Source organism: Panthera pardus, unplaced genomic scaffold (assembly GCF_024362965.1).
Source record: "Panthera pardus isolate Hobbes unplaced genomic scaffold, ASM2436296v1 HiC_scaffold_21, whole genome shotgun sequence".
In the NCBI taxonomy this organism is placed as follows: domain Eukaryota; kingdom Metazoa; phylum Chordata; class Mammalia; order Carnivora; family Felidae; genus Panthera; species Panthera pardus.
In genome coordinates, this window is record NW_026526777.1 from 58,904,232 (window position 1) to 58,920,734 (window position 16,503).

Here is a 16,503-nt window from a genome sequence, read left to right on the forward strand (position 1 = left end):
ATAAAGGCTTCATCGGTAGGGGATGGACAATGTTAGTTGAGAGAATATTGGGGGCGTTTGTAGTGAGGATGAGGATGAGAGTGGGAGTGGGAATTTTGGTAGTCAGAAAAGATCTGAGAGTGGCAAAAGGTGCCAAGTGAAAGATGAGAAGGCCCAGTCGTGTAGACCGTGGCGAGGGACATTCTGGACAGAGAGGACCACGGATCATCATTTTACTCCAACGTCTTAGAGTGACCAAGCTGTAGGAAGGCTCACTCCATCATCATAATCATCATTATTGTTGTTGTGTGTAAAAAAGAAAATGTGCATAGTGAAATGAGTGCTTGGCACATTTTAGGTGACTAAGACATACATGTTCTTATACTTGCCGTTTGAATGCTTACTACACATTCTGAAGAGTTCCATACCTATATCTACATTGTTTCTGCTACTAGTTCATCATAATTTTAAGAAAAGTTTTTCTTACTACTTTGCCATTCGATCCAACCCTTCTTTCGTCAAGAAAAAGGTCAAGCCTCTGTTTACCTAAACGAAGCAGCAGCTACGACAGTGTTTTGTTGATACACAACATGATATACTCCAAAGTTTCTGATCATGTGAGGTATGAATTGACACTGAAACAAATGTCTGCCATTTTATTAGAAGCAGTTTTCATTTATAGCAAGTACACTTTTAAAGATTTTGTTTCAAACCTTATTTCAAATGTCCTTTTATTTGGGTCAGGAATGCAAAGGAAGGGGTTTTGTTAGTTCCTTTTTGAAATCTGCATACAAGCCAGGCTTCTGCCTTTGAAAGTATTTATTCTGGCCTTCCATGATCAGTTTAGAGAGTCAATAGCCAAATGAAGATTCAAAGGGACGCTGAATCAAGAGAGCACATATGAGGTTTTGTATTTAAATGTTTTGGTGTTCAATACGGTTTTCTTATTTGTAAGTCTGATAGTTATTAAAATCATAAATTCAGATATTTTCTTGGAAAAGGATTAGGAAGTCTTCACGCAACTCATTACTGATGCTACTTTTAACAGTGTGTGTCTGAGAAGCCCAACAAATATGTTCCTCATGTCTCTGGAGCTGTGGATCAGAAAGGGCAAAGTGTATTAAATGGACAAGTAGAAGGTAAGAACTGTATTTTATTCAAAGGTCATTTGACAGAATGTTGATTTCAAACAGGAATACTGATATATTCTAATATCTAAAGAAAGCGGCCTGTTAAGTGCATAGGAAAGAGAAAGAGATGTGAAAAGGAGATAAGTTGCATATCGTATGTGGTGTCAGCAACAGATTAAATTGAGAGTGCCACCAAAGGAGCTAAATGGCTAGTTCCCTTTCAAGACACTGGAAGGCCTAAGGAACCTCAGGAAAGAAGAGACGAGCCAAACAGGGAATGATGTGAATGGCGGAGACTACAGGGAGTAAATGAAGGAAAGTAAGCCGGTGTGTATTGTGTTTCTACTGGAAGGTGGTAAAATACACTAGTCCTTTAAAGGGAAGAGCAGACTATTTGAAATGCAGCAACACTCTCAGGTGAGCTTCTCGTACCAGAATTTGTCAGAGTAGTATCCCCAAATGTCCCCACTCTTACTGTGATGCTCACTGTTGGCAAGACAGTAAGGACTGACCTAGCTGATGATGCAGAGTTATGTCCTAACTACCATGGGTGAACATAAGCATTTGTAGTCAGTGATAAATGTATATACGTTAATGCCATATAAAATGGGGGTACTTCATACGGTAGTATCATTTAGGGCAAAATAAGAGAATTGGAAGGAGGGTCAGATAGGGAGACATCAAGATAACTCATCTGACATTTTGGATGCCGTATTTGTGAGTTTTGATTATTTTGGCGATAACCGCCTTTAATAGGTGAACTATATTTTTAATGTTCTAGGAACATAAGGAAAAGAAACAAAAGAACACTATAATCAGTAGTATGTTTTCATATTCTGTCTGACAGTTCTGATTGTTGTAGAATGATCCCTGTTACTTCTTTGATTCCTATCTGCCAGAAAAATGAACTAAGTCCTAGGTAGTTGGAGAAAATTAACTGATTTTTCATATTTCAGAGAACTTTTATATGGTAGAACATAGGGGCAATCACCAGGATTTGCTCTCTTTCTCTGTTTTTTTTTAGAGTAAAATAAGATTGTTGCTTGTTTCACACTTTCTGACATCATGATTTCATCTATTCCTTTTAAACCTTTCTTCAAATGGATATGTAGGGATGTAGGAATTTTCAAGGCAAACACCAAGAAAAGAGATTCCAGGAAAGGTATTCTGTGACATAACCTTCTGACTGTAACCACGTGAAAGACATCAACCGAAATAATAAAATTTCATATAATGCAGTTGTGTTAGAGGCATCCCAATGACACCCAGATTTGATTATTCGCTAGAAGAGCTCACAGGACTCAGCATATAGTTGTAGTCATGCGTGTGGCTTGGTATGGGGACAGGCTAGAAAGGCCAATGAGCACCGAGCAATGGTGCATGGGGTGAAGGCCAGAGGAAACCAAGCGCAGGCTTCCAGCAATCCTTTCTCTATGGAGTTAGCAGGATGTGCTAAATTCCTCCAGCATGAAATTAGGACAGCACAAGTGAAATGTGGTCTGCCAGTACGAGGCTTATGGATACTCAGTGCCCGAGGTTTTCATCAAATGCTAATCACATAGGCATCTTCTCCTTAGCATGTCCCAAAATTCCAGGTTTCCACCAAGGAAATCAAGTGTACAGCCTTGAGGACATTGCTTGTACCAGCACTTAGGCACAGTGAACCACTCTTAACCAGCTAGGGAATGGTGGGAACCCTCCTTAAATCCAAGATCCCAGGGAACAACCAAGGGCCAGTCATTCAAGTAGGATGTTCTGAGGGTAGCCATCTTTGGCCTGCTGGATGAAATCTGTTCTGCATAGGAATTATAGCCCTGACGTCATTTTTGGTGGTGTCTTCAAATTTTGTTTTCCTAGCAAGTAACATGATGGTTACCATGGTACTGGTTTCAGTTTCATCATCCATATGAAGTAGGTATTTGTATAAAAATTACTAGGGCAATATGAGGTCATTATAATCTTTTTTTTTATGTGATTAAGCTTTCATTATGATTCTGAGGTATGATCAACATAATGATTTTTGATTTAAAATTAGAATGAAAATCTCGTAATTATATGGAGAACCCAGGTTTGATTCCTATGGTGCTGAACCCCTGTTTATAGGTATAAGATTTTGGATCATATTCATCAATTGTTTTGTTGCCTAAGTATACAAATAACTGTTGTATTTTTGTGTTTTGTTTATGCATTTTCATATACTTCCAAATGGGAGACAGTACCCCTATTGTGTTACTTTGATCTCTATTTTAATGTTCAAGGTGACTGTATCATGAGTTAGTATATGCTAAGAGTAGCTTCAAAGGAAACCATATTTTGTTGTTTTTGTTGTTTCATACATTTAGTAAGCCTGATGTTTTACATCAGTTTTAAGTTCACAGCAAAATATAATAGGAAGTACAGAGAGTCTCCATATACCATACCATGCTCCCGTACACGCCTAGCCTCCCTGTTGTTAACATCTTGCACGACAGTGGTCCATTTTGAGTAGGAATTTTTTTTTTCAGTTCCTTGGTTGAGTTTTGAGCGAGAGAGCATGCATGCGTGTGAGCAGCCAAGCGGCAGAGGGAGAGGGGGGAAAGAATCCTGTGCTGTCAGCCCAGAGCCTGATGCAGGACTTGATCCCATGAACTGTGAGATCATGACCTGAGCTCAGATCCAGAGTTGGACGCTGAACCAACTGAGCCACCCAGGCACCCTGACAACAGTGGTGCATTTTCTCTGGACACGAACTCTTCATTTGGAGGCCAAGTCTCTAATTTGCATTAGTGTTCAGCCTTGGTGTTATACATTCTATGAGTCTTAACAAATGTGTAATGATGTGGATCCACCTTTGTGGTACCGTGTGAAAGAGTTCCACTGCCTGAAAAGTCCTCTGTGCTGTGCCCGTTTCTCCCTACATTCACCCCAACCCTTAGCTCCATAGCCTTGCTCTTTCCAGGTGTCATGTAGTTAGAATCATAGAGTGGATGTCTTTGAATGTTTAGAAAGCGAAAATATCCTGGTAATTGAATGTAGGCATTCTAGATATTCTTTGCCCTTTGTTTTGTTTAGTTGCTCATCAGTAGAGGATCTGATGACCTCTGCCTTCCATGACAAAAAGTATGATTTCTCTAGATGTGTGTCACCTAATGAGGAGGGTTGAGAAAAATGACCTCATGAACCACTACAGAGCACTCACATTGGGATCATCCTCCTCTGTGATGTGCGGTGGGTCTAGATAGACTCTCTAGCAATGGAAGGAGACAGCCTCAAGAGGTTAGAACTATATCAAAGTGGAAGGCCAAATCTTTCCTTCTTACGTTGCCATTGGAAATAAGACCAGGGAGAGTCTGTTTGCTATGGTTTGGCCATGCTGCAAAGTACAATAGCTATAGAGCACACTTTGTGAGGGGGTGTTTCCTCCTAAAACTGAAGAGTGTCTGCTGAAGAGCTGGGGAGGTTCTGCCGTGTTACAGCAAAATAAAGATACTCTCTTTCAACTCCTCTAGTAGTGGAAGTCCAGAAAAATCATGCTAGTTTCAGTCTGACATTGTCAGCTCATGATAATCATTCTCCTAACGATACCAGTTTCCTCCAGTGTCACAGTGTCGGTCAGTGATGGCCATTGTAAACATCAGTTCCCCTGTAGGTGTCAAATTCTGATAAAACCCATTCTTGCTCTTGGTCAATATAGAGGAGAAAGTAAGATTTCTTAGTGCTTTAAGCCTACGAATGGTATAATTACCATTCAGTGTAGTGTGGTTTCCAGGTGTGGTCCCAAAGCAATACTTTTTAACAAATCATAAGCCGTACACTTGTAATTTTCCTCTATTTTTCGATTGTTGATTTAACATGTATTTTGCTTTCTTCTTTAGGAGCAGATAAGAATGCTGAGGAAGATTCTGTAGCCAGGTAGGATTTTTGTGGATTTGTAAAAATGACATTTGCTGGGGCACCCGGGTGGCTCAGTCGGTTAAGGGTGTGACTCTTGATTTCAACTCAGGTTTGTGAGTTCAAGCCCCATGTCGGGTTTTGCGCTCACAGCCTCCTTGGGATATCTTTCCCGATTTCTGTGGGCACTCACTCTTAAAGTATAAAGGAATGAAATGAAATGAAACGGATAATGAAAGGAAAGGAAAGGAAAGGGAATGAATGAACTGAAAATTATGTGTCTCCTAAGGGAACGCAGAGAACAAAAGCAGTTGTTGCGTGTTCTACACTGGACCAGACACTATATCCTATGGGTAACATCTGTTCAGTTATATAGTCATTGTATAGCTTTGCCAAGTAGCTGTGCTGTTGTAGCCTACATTTTATTACTTTGGCAACTGTGGTTCAGGGAGGTTGATGACTCGACCATGATTCCATAGTTAACGGGTAGCTGAGGGGCTTTGCCCATTAGCCCGTGAAGCTTCCACATCCATTCCCTGGTTCCTCAGCAGCACTGAGATGAAGATACAGATCCTAAGGCAGATCAACTCAGAACGTCAAAGGTAATGATGTCGGAACACTAATTTAGGGTTTGCTTAAGAACCCAGGTTAGTCCAAGCATTTGGCCTCATATATTTGACCACTAGTGCCAACCAAAGTCATTAGTGTAGTGGTAACTACTCCCTTGTTTTTACCATCCGAGATTTTAGGGTGGATGTCAGCTATGGCCATGGTGTCAAGGCTTTTCCATAAAAAGCAAGATGTCGTCAGGCAACTCCTTACATGTAGTGCTATCCCCTCTTCTTGAGACAAATGAGTTTTCTGTAAGGGAAGGATATCTAGTTGTAGACCATGTTACATTAACTAAACTCACTCTCTATTTCGAGGATATTGCTATATGATTCTCTGTTGCCTAAGTTCCCAGGCTGGTTTCCCTTTGGGCTAGTATCCTTGTCTAGTTCTAGGAAGCTTTTCGGTTTTTTGGAGGTTTTTTTTTTTTTTTTCCAATGACTTTTTGTACTGTGTTTTTGCCTTTTGACTTTCTTCTCTTTTTTCCTTGGTATTTATTCTTTTTTTTCCCAATAATTTCCCCACTTCTGCCATTTAAGGACTCTCCATTACTCCAGAGGCCAAATCAAAAGCACTTAGAATCTCCAGATTTAGGGAAACACAGAGATTAATTCCTCAAAACACCCTCTGGTCCGTCAACCTATGTTTCACCTCCTTGCCCAATGGTTGTTTCCCTGGAGAATTGGAAACTCAAAAGAGATTGAAGTGACCTATTTGGATATGATAAGTGACAGAAATGCGATTTAAATTCTGGTTTTCTTTCTTTCTTTCTTTCTTTCTTTCTTTCTTTCTTTCCTTCCTTCTTTTTTGTCTTGATCTTGCAGGCAACTGTTTTAATAATAGAAGGCTGGGGAGTGGGTCTAATGAATACAATGAAGGAGGGTAAGAATCGAATTAGCAGAGGAGACCAGGTTTCAAGGAGAACAACACTGAGTTGGTTAGGAATACGAGTTTGAGAAAAGATGTCAGAATGTGGGGGGTTATGCCAAGTGAGATAAAGGTGAATGACAGGAATGAAGGACCCAGGATTAGGGGAGTTGTTTAGAAAGGCATATTCAAATAGAGAGTTCAAGAGGGTCGTGATCAGTTTTCTGCTTTTGTGTGTGTTGGTTTCATTAAAGGTGCGAGCATACCTCAGATTTTCTGATGAGAGAGATTAAAAATCATTTGAGCTTCTGGGAAGAGTCTGTTTACAGCAGATAGAAATATGATATCCCCTACTTCCACCCCAACTGAGGGAGGATAGCTTAGATCCTCTCAAGGAATTGGGGGTGGGGGTGAAGATTCCGAACATCAGAGATGTATGGCCCAAGGCAAGCTGTCTCTTCACTCCACCTCTTTTCCTAAATCTGTGATGCCCTTCCCATGTACTTGTAGGGCTGGGCAGGGGTAGGTCTGACTTGTGAAATCAGTAAGGGAGCTTCATCTGGATCGGTGATAACATGCCTATGTTGAGGTGACTGTGTGGATGAGTGAGACTCCCAATTCGCTTGTTCTCCAGGAGCAGGACATGGTCCCTACCCTCGGTCATTGGAGCCCATCCTTGTTGTAGGAGTGAATGGCTTCATAGCCTACAGATTGAAAGGTTGGGGAATGCCACAGAACCGTGCCAAAGAGTGATGTAGGAGTGGGAGCTCATAGGGAAGAAAATATTCAGGCAGCATATAGAGAAATAGAGGCACAACTACCAGGACCATTTTGATCACAGTCTCCCTCCTTGGGTAGCTGAATGCCCCTGAAGGCTTGGAGTGTCTTGCTAGTTATTATGGACCTAAACAAGGCAAGACCAGTGTGGGAACAAAGTTGGCCTTGGGAACTTTGAGTCTTTCAATCTCTAGTTAGTACTACCACTCATAACATAGAAACCTAAACTTCGATACGTTTACTTAAACGGAGGTCTACGTGACACACAATGTAATATGTGATGCAACAACTCTGGATGTTTCACCGTGATCGCCATAAGCGTAGCTCCCATCTGTTAATGTATGAGGCTATTACGATACCACAGGCTAGATTCCCTATGCTGTACCTTTAAGCCTTGTGATTTATTCATTCTATAACTGGAACCCTGAACTCCCTCTCCCCTTCCCCCATTTTGTCCATCCCCCCACCTCCCCTCCCTTCTGGCAAGAGTCAAATCTCTGCATTTATGGGTGTGTTTCTGCTTTTGCTCTGTTTGTTCATTGATTCCCCTTTTTACATTCTACACAGAAGTGAAATCATAGAGGATTTGTCTTTCTCTGTCTGACTTATTTCACTTATCCTCATGCCATCTAGGTACATCCATGATGTTGCAGATAGCAGGATCTCATTCTCATTTAGAGCTGCGTAATATTTCATTGTGTGTGTGTGTCTGCGTGTGTGTTTGTATGTGCTTGTGTGTGTGTGGTATCCAAACAGTATTGTGGGTACTGGCGTACAAAATAGCCTCATTGCTCAGTGGAATAGAACCGCAAACCCAGACATCAATCCACCACTGTATGGTCAGTTCATCTTCCACAAACAGGAAAGACTATCCAGTGGGGAAAAGGCAGTCGCTTCACCAAATGGTGTTGGGACAACTGGACAAGCCACATGCCAAAGAATGAACCTGGACCAATTTCTGTACCATACACACAAATAAACTCAAAATGAATTAAAGACCTAAGTGTGAGGCTTGAAACCCTAAAAAAAAAAAAATCCTTGAAGAGAGCACAGGCCGTCATTTCTCTAACTTTGGCTGTAGCAACATTTTACTAGTTATGTCTCTTGAGCCAAGGGAAATACAGCAAGAATAAAATTTGAGGACTACTTCAACCTACAAAGCTTTTGCACAGTGAAGGAAAGAGTCAAAACTGAAAGGCAACCTCTGGAATGGGAGAACAAATTTGGAAATATTTGGCAAATCCAGTAAAGGGTTAGTGTTCACAATGTCTAAAAACTTGATTCATGTCAACATCACCCCCCTCCAAAAAAGCCCAGTTTACAAATGAGCAGTACACATAACCAGACACTTTTCCAACGACAACAACAGATCGTCAACAGACACATGAAAAGATGCTCCCCAAACTACAACGAGATACCACGTCACACCTGTCAGAATGGCTACATTCCAAGACACAAGAAGCAAGTGTTTGCGAGGATGTGGAGACTAAGGAAACCTCTTGCACCGTTGGTGGAAATGCAAATGGGTGCGGCCCCTGTGGAAAACAGTATGCAGGTTCCTCAAAAAATTAAAAACAGAACTCTCCTATGATCCAGTAATTGCACTACTGGATACTACCCAAGAGAATACAAAAACAAGAATTCCACGGGACACACGCACTCCTGTGTTTATTGCGGCATTATTTCCAACAGCCAGCGCAAGCGTCCATTGACAGCTGAGTGAACGAAGAAGAAGCCCTATATGAATGTATGTGTGTGTGTGTATGTATATCCATACACACAGACACACACACGCACACACACATGCACACACACACACACACTGTAATATTACTCAACCATAAAACAATGCAATCTTGCCATTTGCAATCACCTGGATGGAGCCTGAGGGTAGTATGGTAAGCAAAGTCAGGGAAAGACAAATACCATATGATTTTACTCATGTAGCCCTTAAGAAACAACAAACGAGCAAAGGGAGGAAACAAAAGGGGAGACAAACCAAGAAATAGGCTCTTACCTGCAGAGAAGAAACGGATGGTTGTGGAGAGGAGGTGAGTGGTGGGAGGGGTGAAAGAGATGATGGGGATGAAGGAGTGCCCTTGTCATGATGAGCACGGGGTGAGTATGGAGTTGGTGAATCACTATTTTGTACAACTTAAACTACTATAACTCTGGATGTTCCTATTACTGGAATTAAAATAAAACTTAATGACAAAACCAGAGGCCAACTTTTCATTATACCAAGAAACTTCGTGGAATAAACAGATAGGTGACCTTTCCCTTAACTTTTTTAAATTTTGTTTTTAAATGAATGAACATGTGTTTGTTGTATTTTTTTGCTCTAAAGGCTTTCCGACAAACCTGGTCCTGACGATTCATGGTCTACCTCATCTAGCCAAGACTTAGATTTTGGTACCAAGGTAAAGTACCCTCCTGTGAAACTCACTTTCCTGCTCTGAATTGAGTTTTCTCCCTTATTCACTCTGAAAATTTAAGAGGAGCCTGTGTATCATCATTTTATGTGTGTCATGGAAAGTTGGCAAGAACAAACCACTTTACAGATACATGACGCGTTGAATGTTTTGTTTTGTTTTGTTTTGTTGTACTGTGGTAAATCCTACAGGTGGAGGCTGATAAAAGAATGGGCTGGAAAATATATAATGACCGTCAAATTATAGTGGGAAAAGCTTTCCCACAATGGAGGCAATATGACGTTTGCTTAAGGATAAGGATTCTTACTGTGATCGTAACATGACTGATAATACTCACGCCTAAATGAAACGTGATTGGGTCCAAGTATCTATTGTAGGTTGCCCCCCGCCCCGGGCAAGTTTTATTTTGGTGAGATACAGGATTTTCTTTTGGCTCTATCCTTTGTTCTACATTTAGAATAAAACCATAGTAGAAAATGTAGAAATTTAGATGTTTACATTATTTCTCAACATTTACCTTACAAAGGTGTTCCCCTGTAGTTTTGAAATAACTCCATGAAGAGTAAGTTAAAATTGTGCATCTCCCCGAAGAATACGTATTTTGCTGAAAAGAGTAGCTCTATGGGCAGAGGCTCTTCATAGCCAAGGTGTCAAATTTCTAATTTCAGAAATCTTGCCCATTCTAGCTTTGAACACTATCTCCTCCTAGTCCTTGTGTCAGATTCTAAAATTTAAAGTTTCAGACATCTGATATTTATTTCAGTATTCATTTCAAAGCCCCTAAATCATGATAAGCTCCTGGAGGTTAGGAAACGCACTGGTTTGACTCCTGGAGCTCCTAAAATAAAGTCTTGCTTGGAAGAAGCAATGTCATGGTTGTTGAATGTGAACAAATGAGTAGGGAAATGGAATTCCGTAGAATGGAGTTTGAAAAGTAACAAAATACGCATGATATATCACAATTAAATATGTGAATTTAAAAAGTCAGGCTTCAGTTTATATTCCGTTTTAGTGTTTAACATGTATACACGCAAATGAATTCTATTGAGGCAATCAGGAGTTACATAAGAAAGAAGGTTACAGTATATTTTTGGTATCCTCCCATTGTGAGCTTAGAAGTGCAGAGAAAAAGTCCTCAGCCTTGGTTTGTTTAACCCCATCTGTGTCCCATTACCTACATCCTTTAAAGGTTCCCATTTCCTCCTAGAATTCTCATTCCCAATTCTTCCTCCATAGTGAAAGTTGACGTGTTAGGAACCTCTCTTTTTCTGTTCTTTTGTTAGTCTAGTAATAATTTCTAGCTTTTCGGAAGCGATAGATGCCAGGAATTGAACAATTTATTTATAGTGAAAAAAATTAAATTCTTTATTACAGTATTTATAACCAGATAACTGTAGAGTGATAAGAGTCAGTATTATTAGGGATATACTGTGAATCAAAGCCTCTCTTTTACATAAATATTATATACATAGATACATAGATAGATGGATATGGATATAGATAGATAGATAGATAGATAGATAGATATAGATAGACAGATATCGGTAGAGATATATATAATATACACATATAAACACATATATATTTACACTTATATATAAATACACACTTATATGTATACATATTTATGTACACCTATACGTACACACACACACACACACACACACACACACATATATATATATATATATATATATATATATATATATATATCACACACATATATAAAGACATATATCTTTAAAAGGTTTAAAAGGGACTATTTTTCATAGTATATTCCCAATCCTACTTATGTACCTGTTGAAAAATGTATGTTGTTTCCACTTACCTTCTTTGGCTCACATTTTTCCTTTTCTTTTTTGTCTTAAGCTCATGCTTGATTGATTGGTCATTTGTTTTGTTTTGTTTTGTTTTTTCCTTTTTCCCTCTTCTCAACCCATGCTTATTACGGTATTTTTAATTATTTTTCAAAGTTTATTTATTTTTGAGACAGAGAGAGACACAGAGTGCAAGCGGGGTAGGGGCAGAGACAGAGAGACACACAGAATCCAAAGCAGGCTGCAGGCTCCGAGCTGTCAACACAGAGCTCAACGTGGGGCTGATAACCACAAACCGTGAGATCATGACTCATGAGCTGAAGGTGGATGCTGAACTGACTGTGCCACATATGTGTTCCCCGCACCAGGCTCGTTTTTAATGGTTTACCCCTACCCTAATTTGTCCTTGCAGAAACTATTTCTTTAGTGTCTGTTCTTTTAGTACATCACTCTCTGTCAACTCCATTGTCAACATATTGGTTATGGAATTCTACTGTCTGTGTGGGGTTTCCATCCAGGACTCGTTGCCCCACAAGGTTTATTATTCTTGTTTTTCTCTTTCTTGGAAGGGGCTGAGATAAATGTTTTTGAAATGTTTGCATTTCTCTTGGAAAGGGAGGGAGAGAGAGAAAGAATGAGCAAGTGCTCGTTGTTGTGATCTGACAATATGCAAGGTATGATCTCAGTCCTCTTATATTTGTGGAGGGCTGTTTTGTGACCCAGGATGTCACTTGGAGACATTGGAGAATGTTCTATGTGCACTTAAGAAGAATGTGCGTTCTACTGCTGTTGGATGAAAAGATCTTAATATATCGGTGTTGATATCCATGTATATAAATGTATATATATGAGGCCAATATATATCTATGTATATCTGAATACGTCTGGTCCAATGACACATTGGATCTGTGTTTCCTTACTGATTTTCTGCCTTGACGATCCGCCTTTTGCCATGAGTGGAGTCTTAAAGTCGTCTACAATCATGGTATTTGTATGTATACCTTTAATCATGTTTGTGAGTAATCGATTCATATGTGTGGGCTTTCACTTTGGGGGCATAAACACTTGCAATTGTTAGCTCCTCTTGATGGATAGACCCCTTAATTATGATCCAATGCCCTTCTGAATCTGTTACTACAGTCTCTGCTTTAATATCTAGTCTGTCTGGTGGAAGTGTGGCGAGTCCAGCTTTCTTTTGACTTCTAGTAGCATGATAGGTGGTTCCCCATACCTTCACTTTGAACCTGGAGGTGTCCTAGGGTCTAAAATCAGTGTCTTGTTGACAACATATAGATGGATCTTGTTGTTTGGTTTTGTTTTGTGTTTTACCCATTCTGATTCCCTGTGTCTTTTGATTGCGGCATTGAGTCCATTCCCATTCAGAGTGATTAGTTAAAGATATGGATTTAGTGTCATTGTGTTATCTGAAGGTTTCATGCTTTTGGTGAGGCCTCTGGTCCTTTGTAGTCTCTGCTGCTTTCCACTCACAGAGTCGCCCGTTAGGATCTCCCGCAGGGCTGGTTTAGTGGTCATGAACTCCATTAGGTTTTGTTTGTCTGGGAAAGCCTTTCTCTCTCTTTCTGTTCTAAATGTCAGCCTTGCCTGGGAAGGGATCCTTCGCCGCAGATGTTCCCATTCAGCACATTGACCGTTTCCTACCCCTCCCTTCTGCCCTGCCAAGTTTCTTTGGACAGGTCTGCTGCTACCCTTATGTGTCTTCCCTTGTCGATTAAGACCCGTTTGTCCCTAGCTGCTTTCAGAATCCTCTCTTTATCTTTGTAGTTTTCCAGTTTCGCTATGGCATGTCGTGGTGTTGACCTGGGTTTGTTGATTTGGAAAGGAATTCTCTGTGCCGCCAGGACTTGGATGCCCGTTTCCTTCCCCAGATGAGGGAAGCTCTCAGCTATAAGTTGTTCAAAAAAAACCTTCTGCCCCTTTCTCTCACTCTTCTTCTTCTGGGACTCCTAGGATCTGGCTAATATTTCATCTCACTGAATCACCTAGGTCTCTAGTACCTGCCTCGTGATCTAGTCATTTCCTTCCTTTCCTTTCCCTGCTTCATCTTTGTCCACAATTGTATCTTCTGTTTCACCGATTCTGTCTGCTGCTTCTCCCGTCCTTGCCGTCACTGCATCTAGTTTACTTTGTATCTCCTTTACACCATTTCATGTTCAGCGTTCATCATGACGATTCCTTAGGTCCTTGATCTCTGAAGCAGTAGATTGTCTGCCGTCTTCTATGCGTGGTTTCAGGCGCAACTATGCGTCTTGTGAGTGTCATTCCAAAAAATGTGCTCACATATATGGTTTCTGTCTCTTTTGAGCCCTTCTCTGGCTGTCCTTTCTTCCCGGAATTTTTTTTGAGGGGAATTCTGTGATTTCGTCGTTTTGGCTAGATTCCGGCCCTTCGTGTGTGTTAATAGCTTGTTCTGTGTCCCACACCTGCGAGTACTACTGTAATAAAAAGAGCTCCTACACTGTCCAGGGCCTGGCCGTTGAACAAATTTTTTTTGAGTGTGTTGTGTGCACTCTTTCGGTGCGTCTTTGGCTGCTGTTCTCGCTACTTGGAGTGGCGGTTTGGGCCTTCCACCAGGTGTGCTTTGATTTGTTTGTTGAAGTAATCCTGGAAAAGAGGGGAAGAAGATGGGGAAGAATCCTTAGCCCAAACAAAAAGAGAAATGACTGGAGTTGAAAAAAAGACCAGGAAGTGACTCAAAGGAGCTATAGGGCTTAATCCAGAAAGAGAGGGAGGAAAATGAAGAAGGAGATCTAGAAAAGTATAGAGAAAATGTACAATGAAACAAACAAAGAACCAGAACAGAGGAACAAAGGGGAAAAAAAATATATAGATATATCTATAGATATATCTATGTATAGATATATAGGTATATATTAAGATATAGAGATAAATGTAGATATATAATTAGCTTTGACCCACGTCAACTCAAGACTACTAGGCTGTTTCCAAAGGGAGAAGGGGAAAGAGGAGAGTAGAAAGAGAAAAAAAGGGAAAAGAGAAGAAAGGGAAAGCAAAGGAAAGAAAAGATGGGCGCCTGGGTGGCTCAGTAGGTGAAGCGTCTGACTCTTGAATTTGGCTCACGTCATGTTGTCGCTGTTGGTGGGTTCGAAACCCCCACCAGGTTCTGCAGTGAGAGCATGGATCCTGCTCGGATTCTGTCTCTCTCCCTCTCTCTGCATCTCTTCTGCTTGATCACTCACTCTCTCTCTCAAAATGAAGAAATAAACTTTAAAAAAGAAAAGGAAAGACAAAAGAATAATAACTCAAACGAAAACAAACAAACAAACAAAGATAGAAAACCGGAGGAGAGTTGTCTATTGGTGCCTGGGACTGGTGGCTGTGCTGGTCTAGAGCAGGGGCTGTCTGGTCCCATCAGTGTCAGTCTCACTCCTATAGAGAAGCAGTTACGAGGCACAGAGTGTCAGGGTTTGGTGCAATGGGCCTGCCTTCACTGAGGCTCACTGTCCATTCCCTGAAGCCCCACGATGTTGGTCATGGGGAGAGACATGGCGACACCCCATCTCTCCTGCCCACACGAGGTGTCTCAAAACTCACTGTTTAGGCTATCCTCACGGAATAGCCTGGGGAGCCGGCTTGCCTTGCTGCACAGTCCCCTGTGCCACCTGAGTACTGAGCTGGGATTCAAAACCCTGTAGGATCCCGCTTTGCTCGGACCTGGTAGTGGAGTTGCGCCACTCTGCCCAGTGGACAGAGGGCCTCTGGCTCGTGCCTGCACGGTCTTTTTCCCTTGGGCAGGGCAATACCTCCCCTTTCCACCATACTCAAGGTGTTCTCTCCCAGTGTAGCCCTGAGATTGCTACCAAGCCTAGGGGCGGCTCCCTCCCCACCAGGCATGGGAGGTGGTAGCTCTGGTCGAGAGAAAGTGTGGCCACCTTGAAAATTCTGTTTTTTACCCTCTAAGGCTGTTTTCCAAAGTAGAAACTGGCTCTCTGGACCTCTCCTTGGTCTGTGGTCCGGACAGGCTTTCTCATATCCAAATGCACTTGCCACAGCCTCTCTCTCTCTACCTTCCTTTCGTTTCTCCACCAAAGGCCTTCCCCCACTCCATGCCTGTGCTGCCCATTTTATTTCTCCCAATTCTCATACACACCCTTCTGTCCCGCCAAGCTGTCACTCTGCACCTGCGGAGATTTTTCTGTCCCTCTGCAGCCTGTATTCCTGGTATTCCAAGTGTTGTGACCTCAATACTGCTGTGTTTGAGGGACAAGGGAAATTCTGATCCCCTCCCCTGCCATCTTAACTCCCCCCTCCACCTTTTGCTTTGCTTTTCGCAATTGCAAAGTTGGGTGCCTAATCGACTAAGTCACCCAGGCCCCCCAAAGAATACTTGTTTTCCATGGGAAGATGTTCAAAGGCCAATAAAATGGCCCTTGTGTCCAGAAAAGATTGGCAAAGTTAGAATGGGTTTTTGATGTTCTCATTTGGGGCTATAATAAGTTCCCGTAAGCTCTTAGCGATGACATCATAAAGGTATACATTTGAGCCTTGAACAAGATGCGTTTGGACTGTGGGAGTCCACATACATACAGATTTTTTTCAATAAACACAGTACCATCCTGTAAACATATTTTCTCTTCCTTATGATTTTCTTTTTCATCTTGGTTTTTTTTTTTTTAATTATTCATTTTGGGAGAGAGAGAGAGGACAGAGCACGTGAGTAGGGAAGTGGGGGCAGAGGGAGAATTTTCATCAGGCTCCACACTGTCAGCGTTCAACTCAGGAAGTATAGATCATGACCTGAGCCAAAGTCAAGAGCCTGACCCTGAACCGACAGTGCCACCCAGCACCCCTTCCTTACGAGTTTCTTAGTAACCTTTCCTTCAGTTTATAGTGTAAAAATACAGTATGTAATACATATAACAGGGAAAACATGCATTAATCGACTGTGAATATTGTTGGTAAGCTCAGCATTCCGTTATCCTAACCCTGACCTCCCATGCTCAGTTTACAGAGTCAATGGCCTAACTAGGCCGAAAAGGTAGA

The 16,503-nt window shown here is 41.4% G+C and overlaps 1 protein-coding gene across 1 annotated transcript in view; it reads left to right on the forward strand.

Annotated features, from left to right (window-relative positions):
• Positions 1–16,503, forward strand: part of LOC109261043 (ankyrin repeat domain-containing protein 26-like) — a 181,114-nt gene that overhangs the window by 63,616 nt on the left and 100,995 nt on the right. The window contains exons 8-10 of the mRNA XM_053909495.1: positions 1,028–1,118; positions 4,964–5,000; positions 9,580–9,652. Coding sequence (XP_053765470.1) covers positions 1,028–1,118; positions 4,964–5,000; positions 9,580–9,652 — 201 coding nt within the window. The remainder of the gene's footprint in view (positions 1–1,027; positions 1,119–4,963; positions 5,001–9,579; positions 9,653–16,503) is intronic.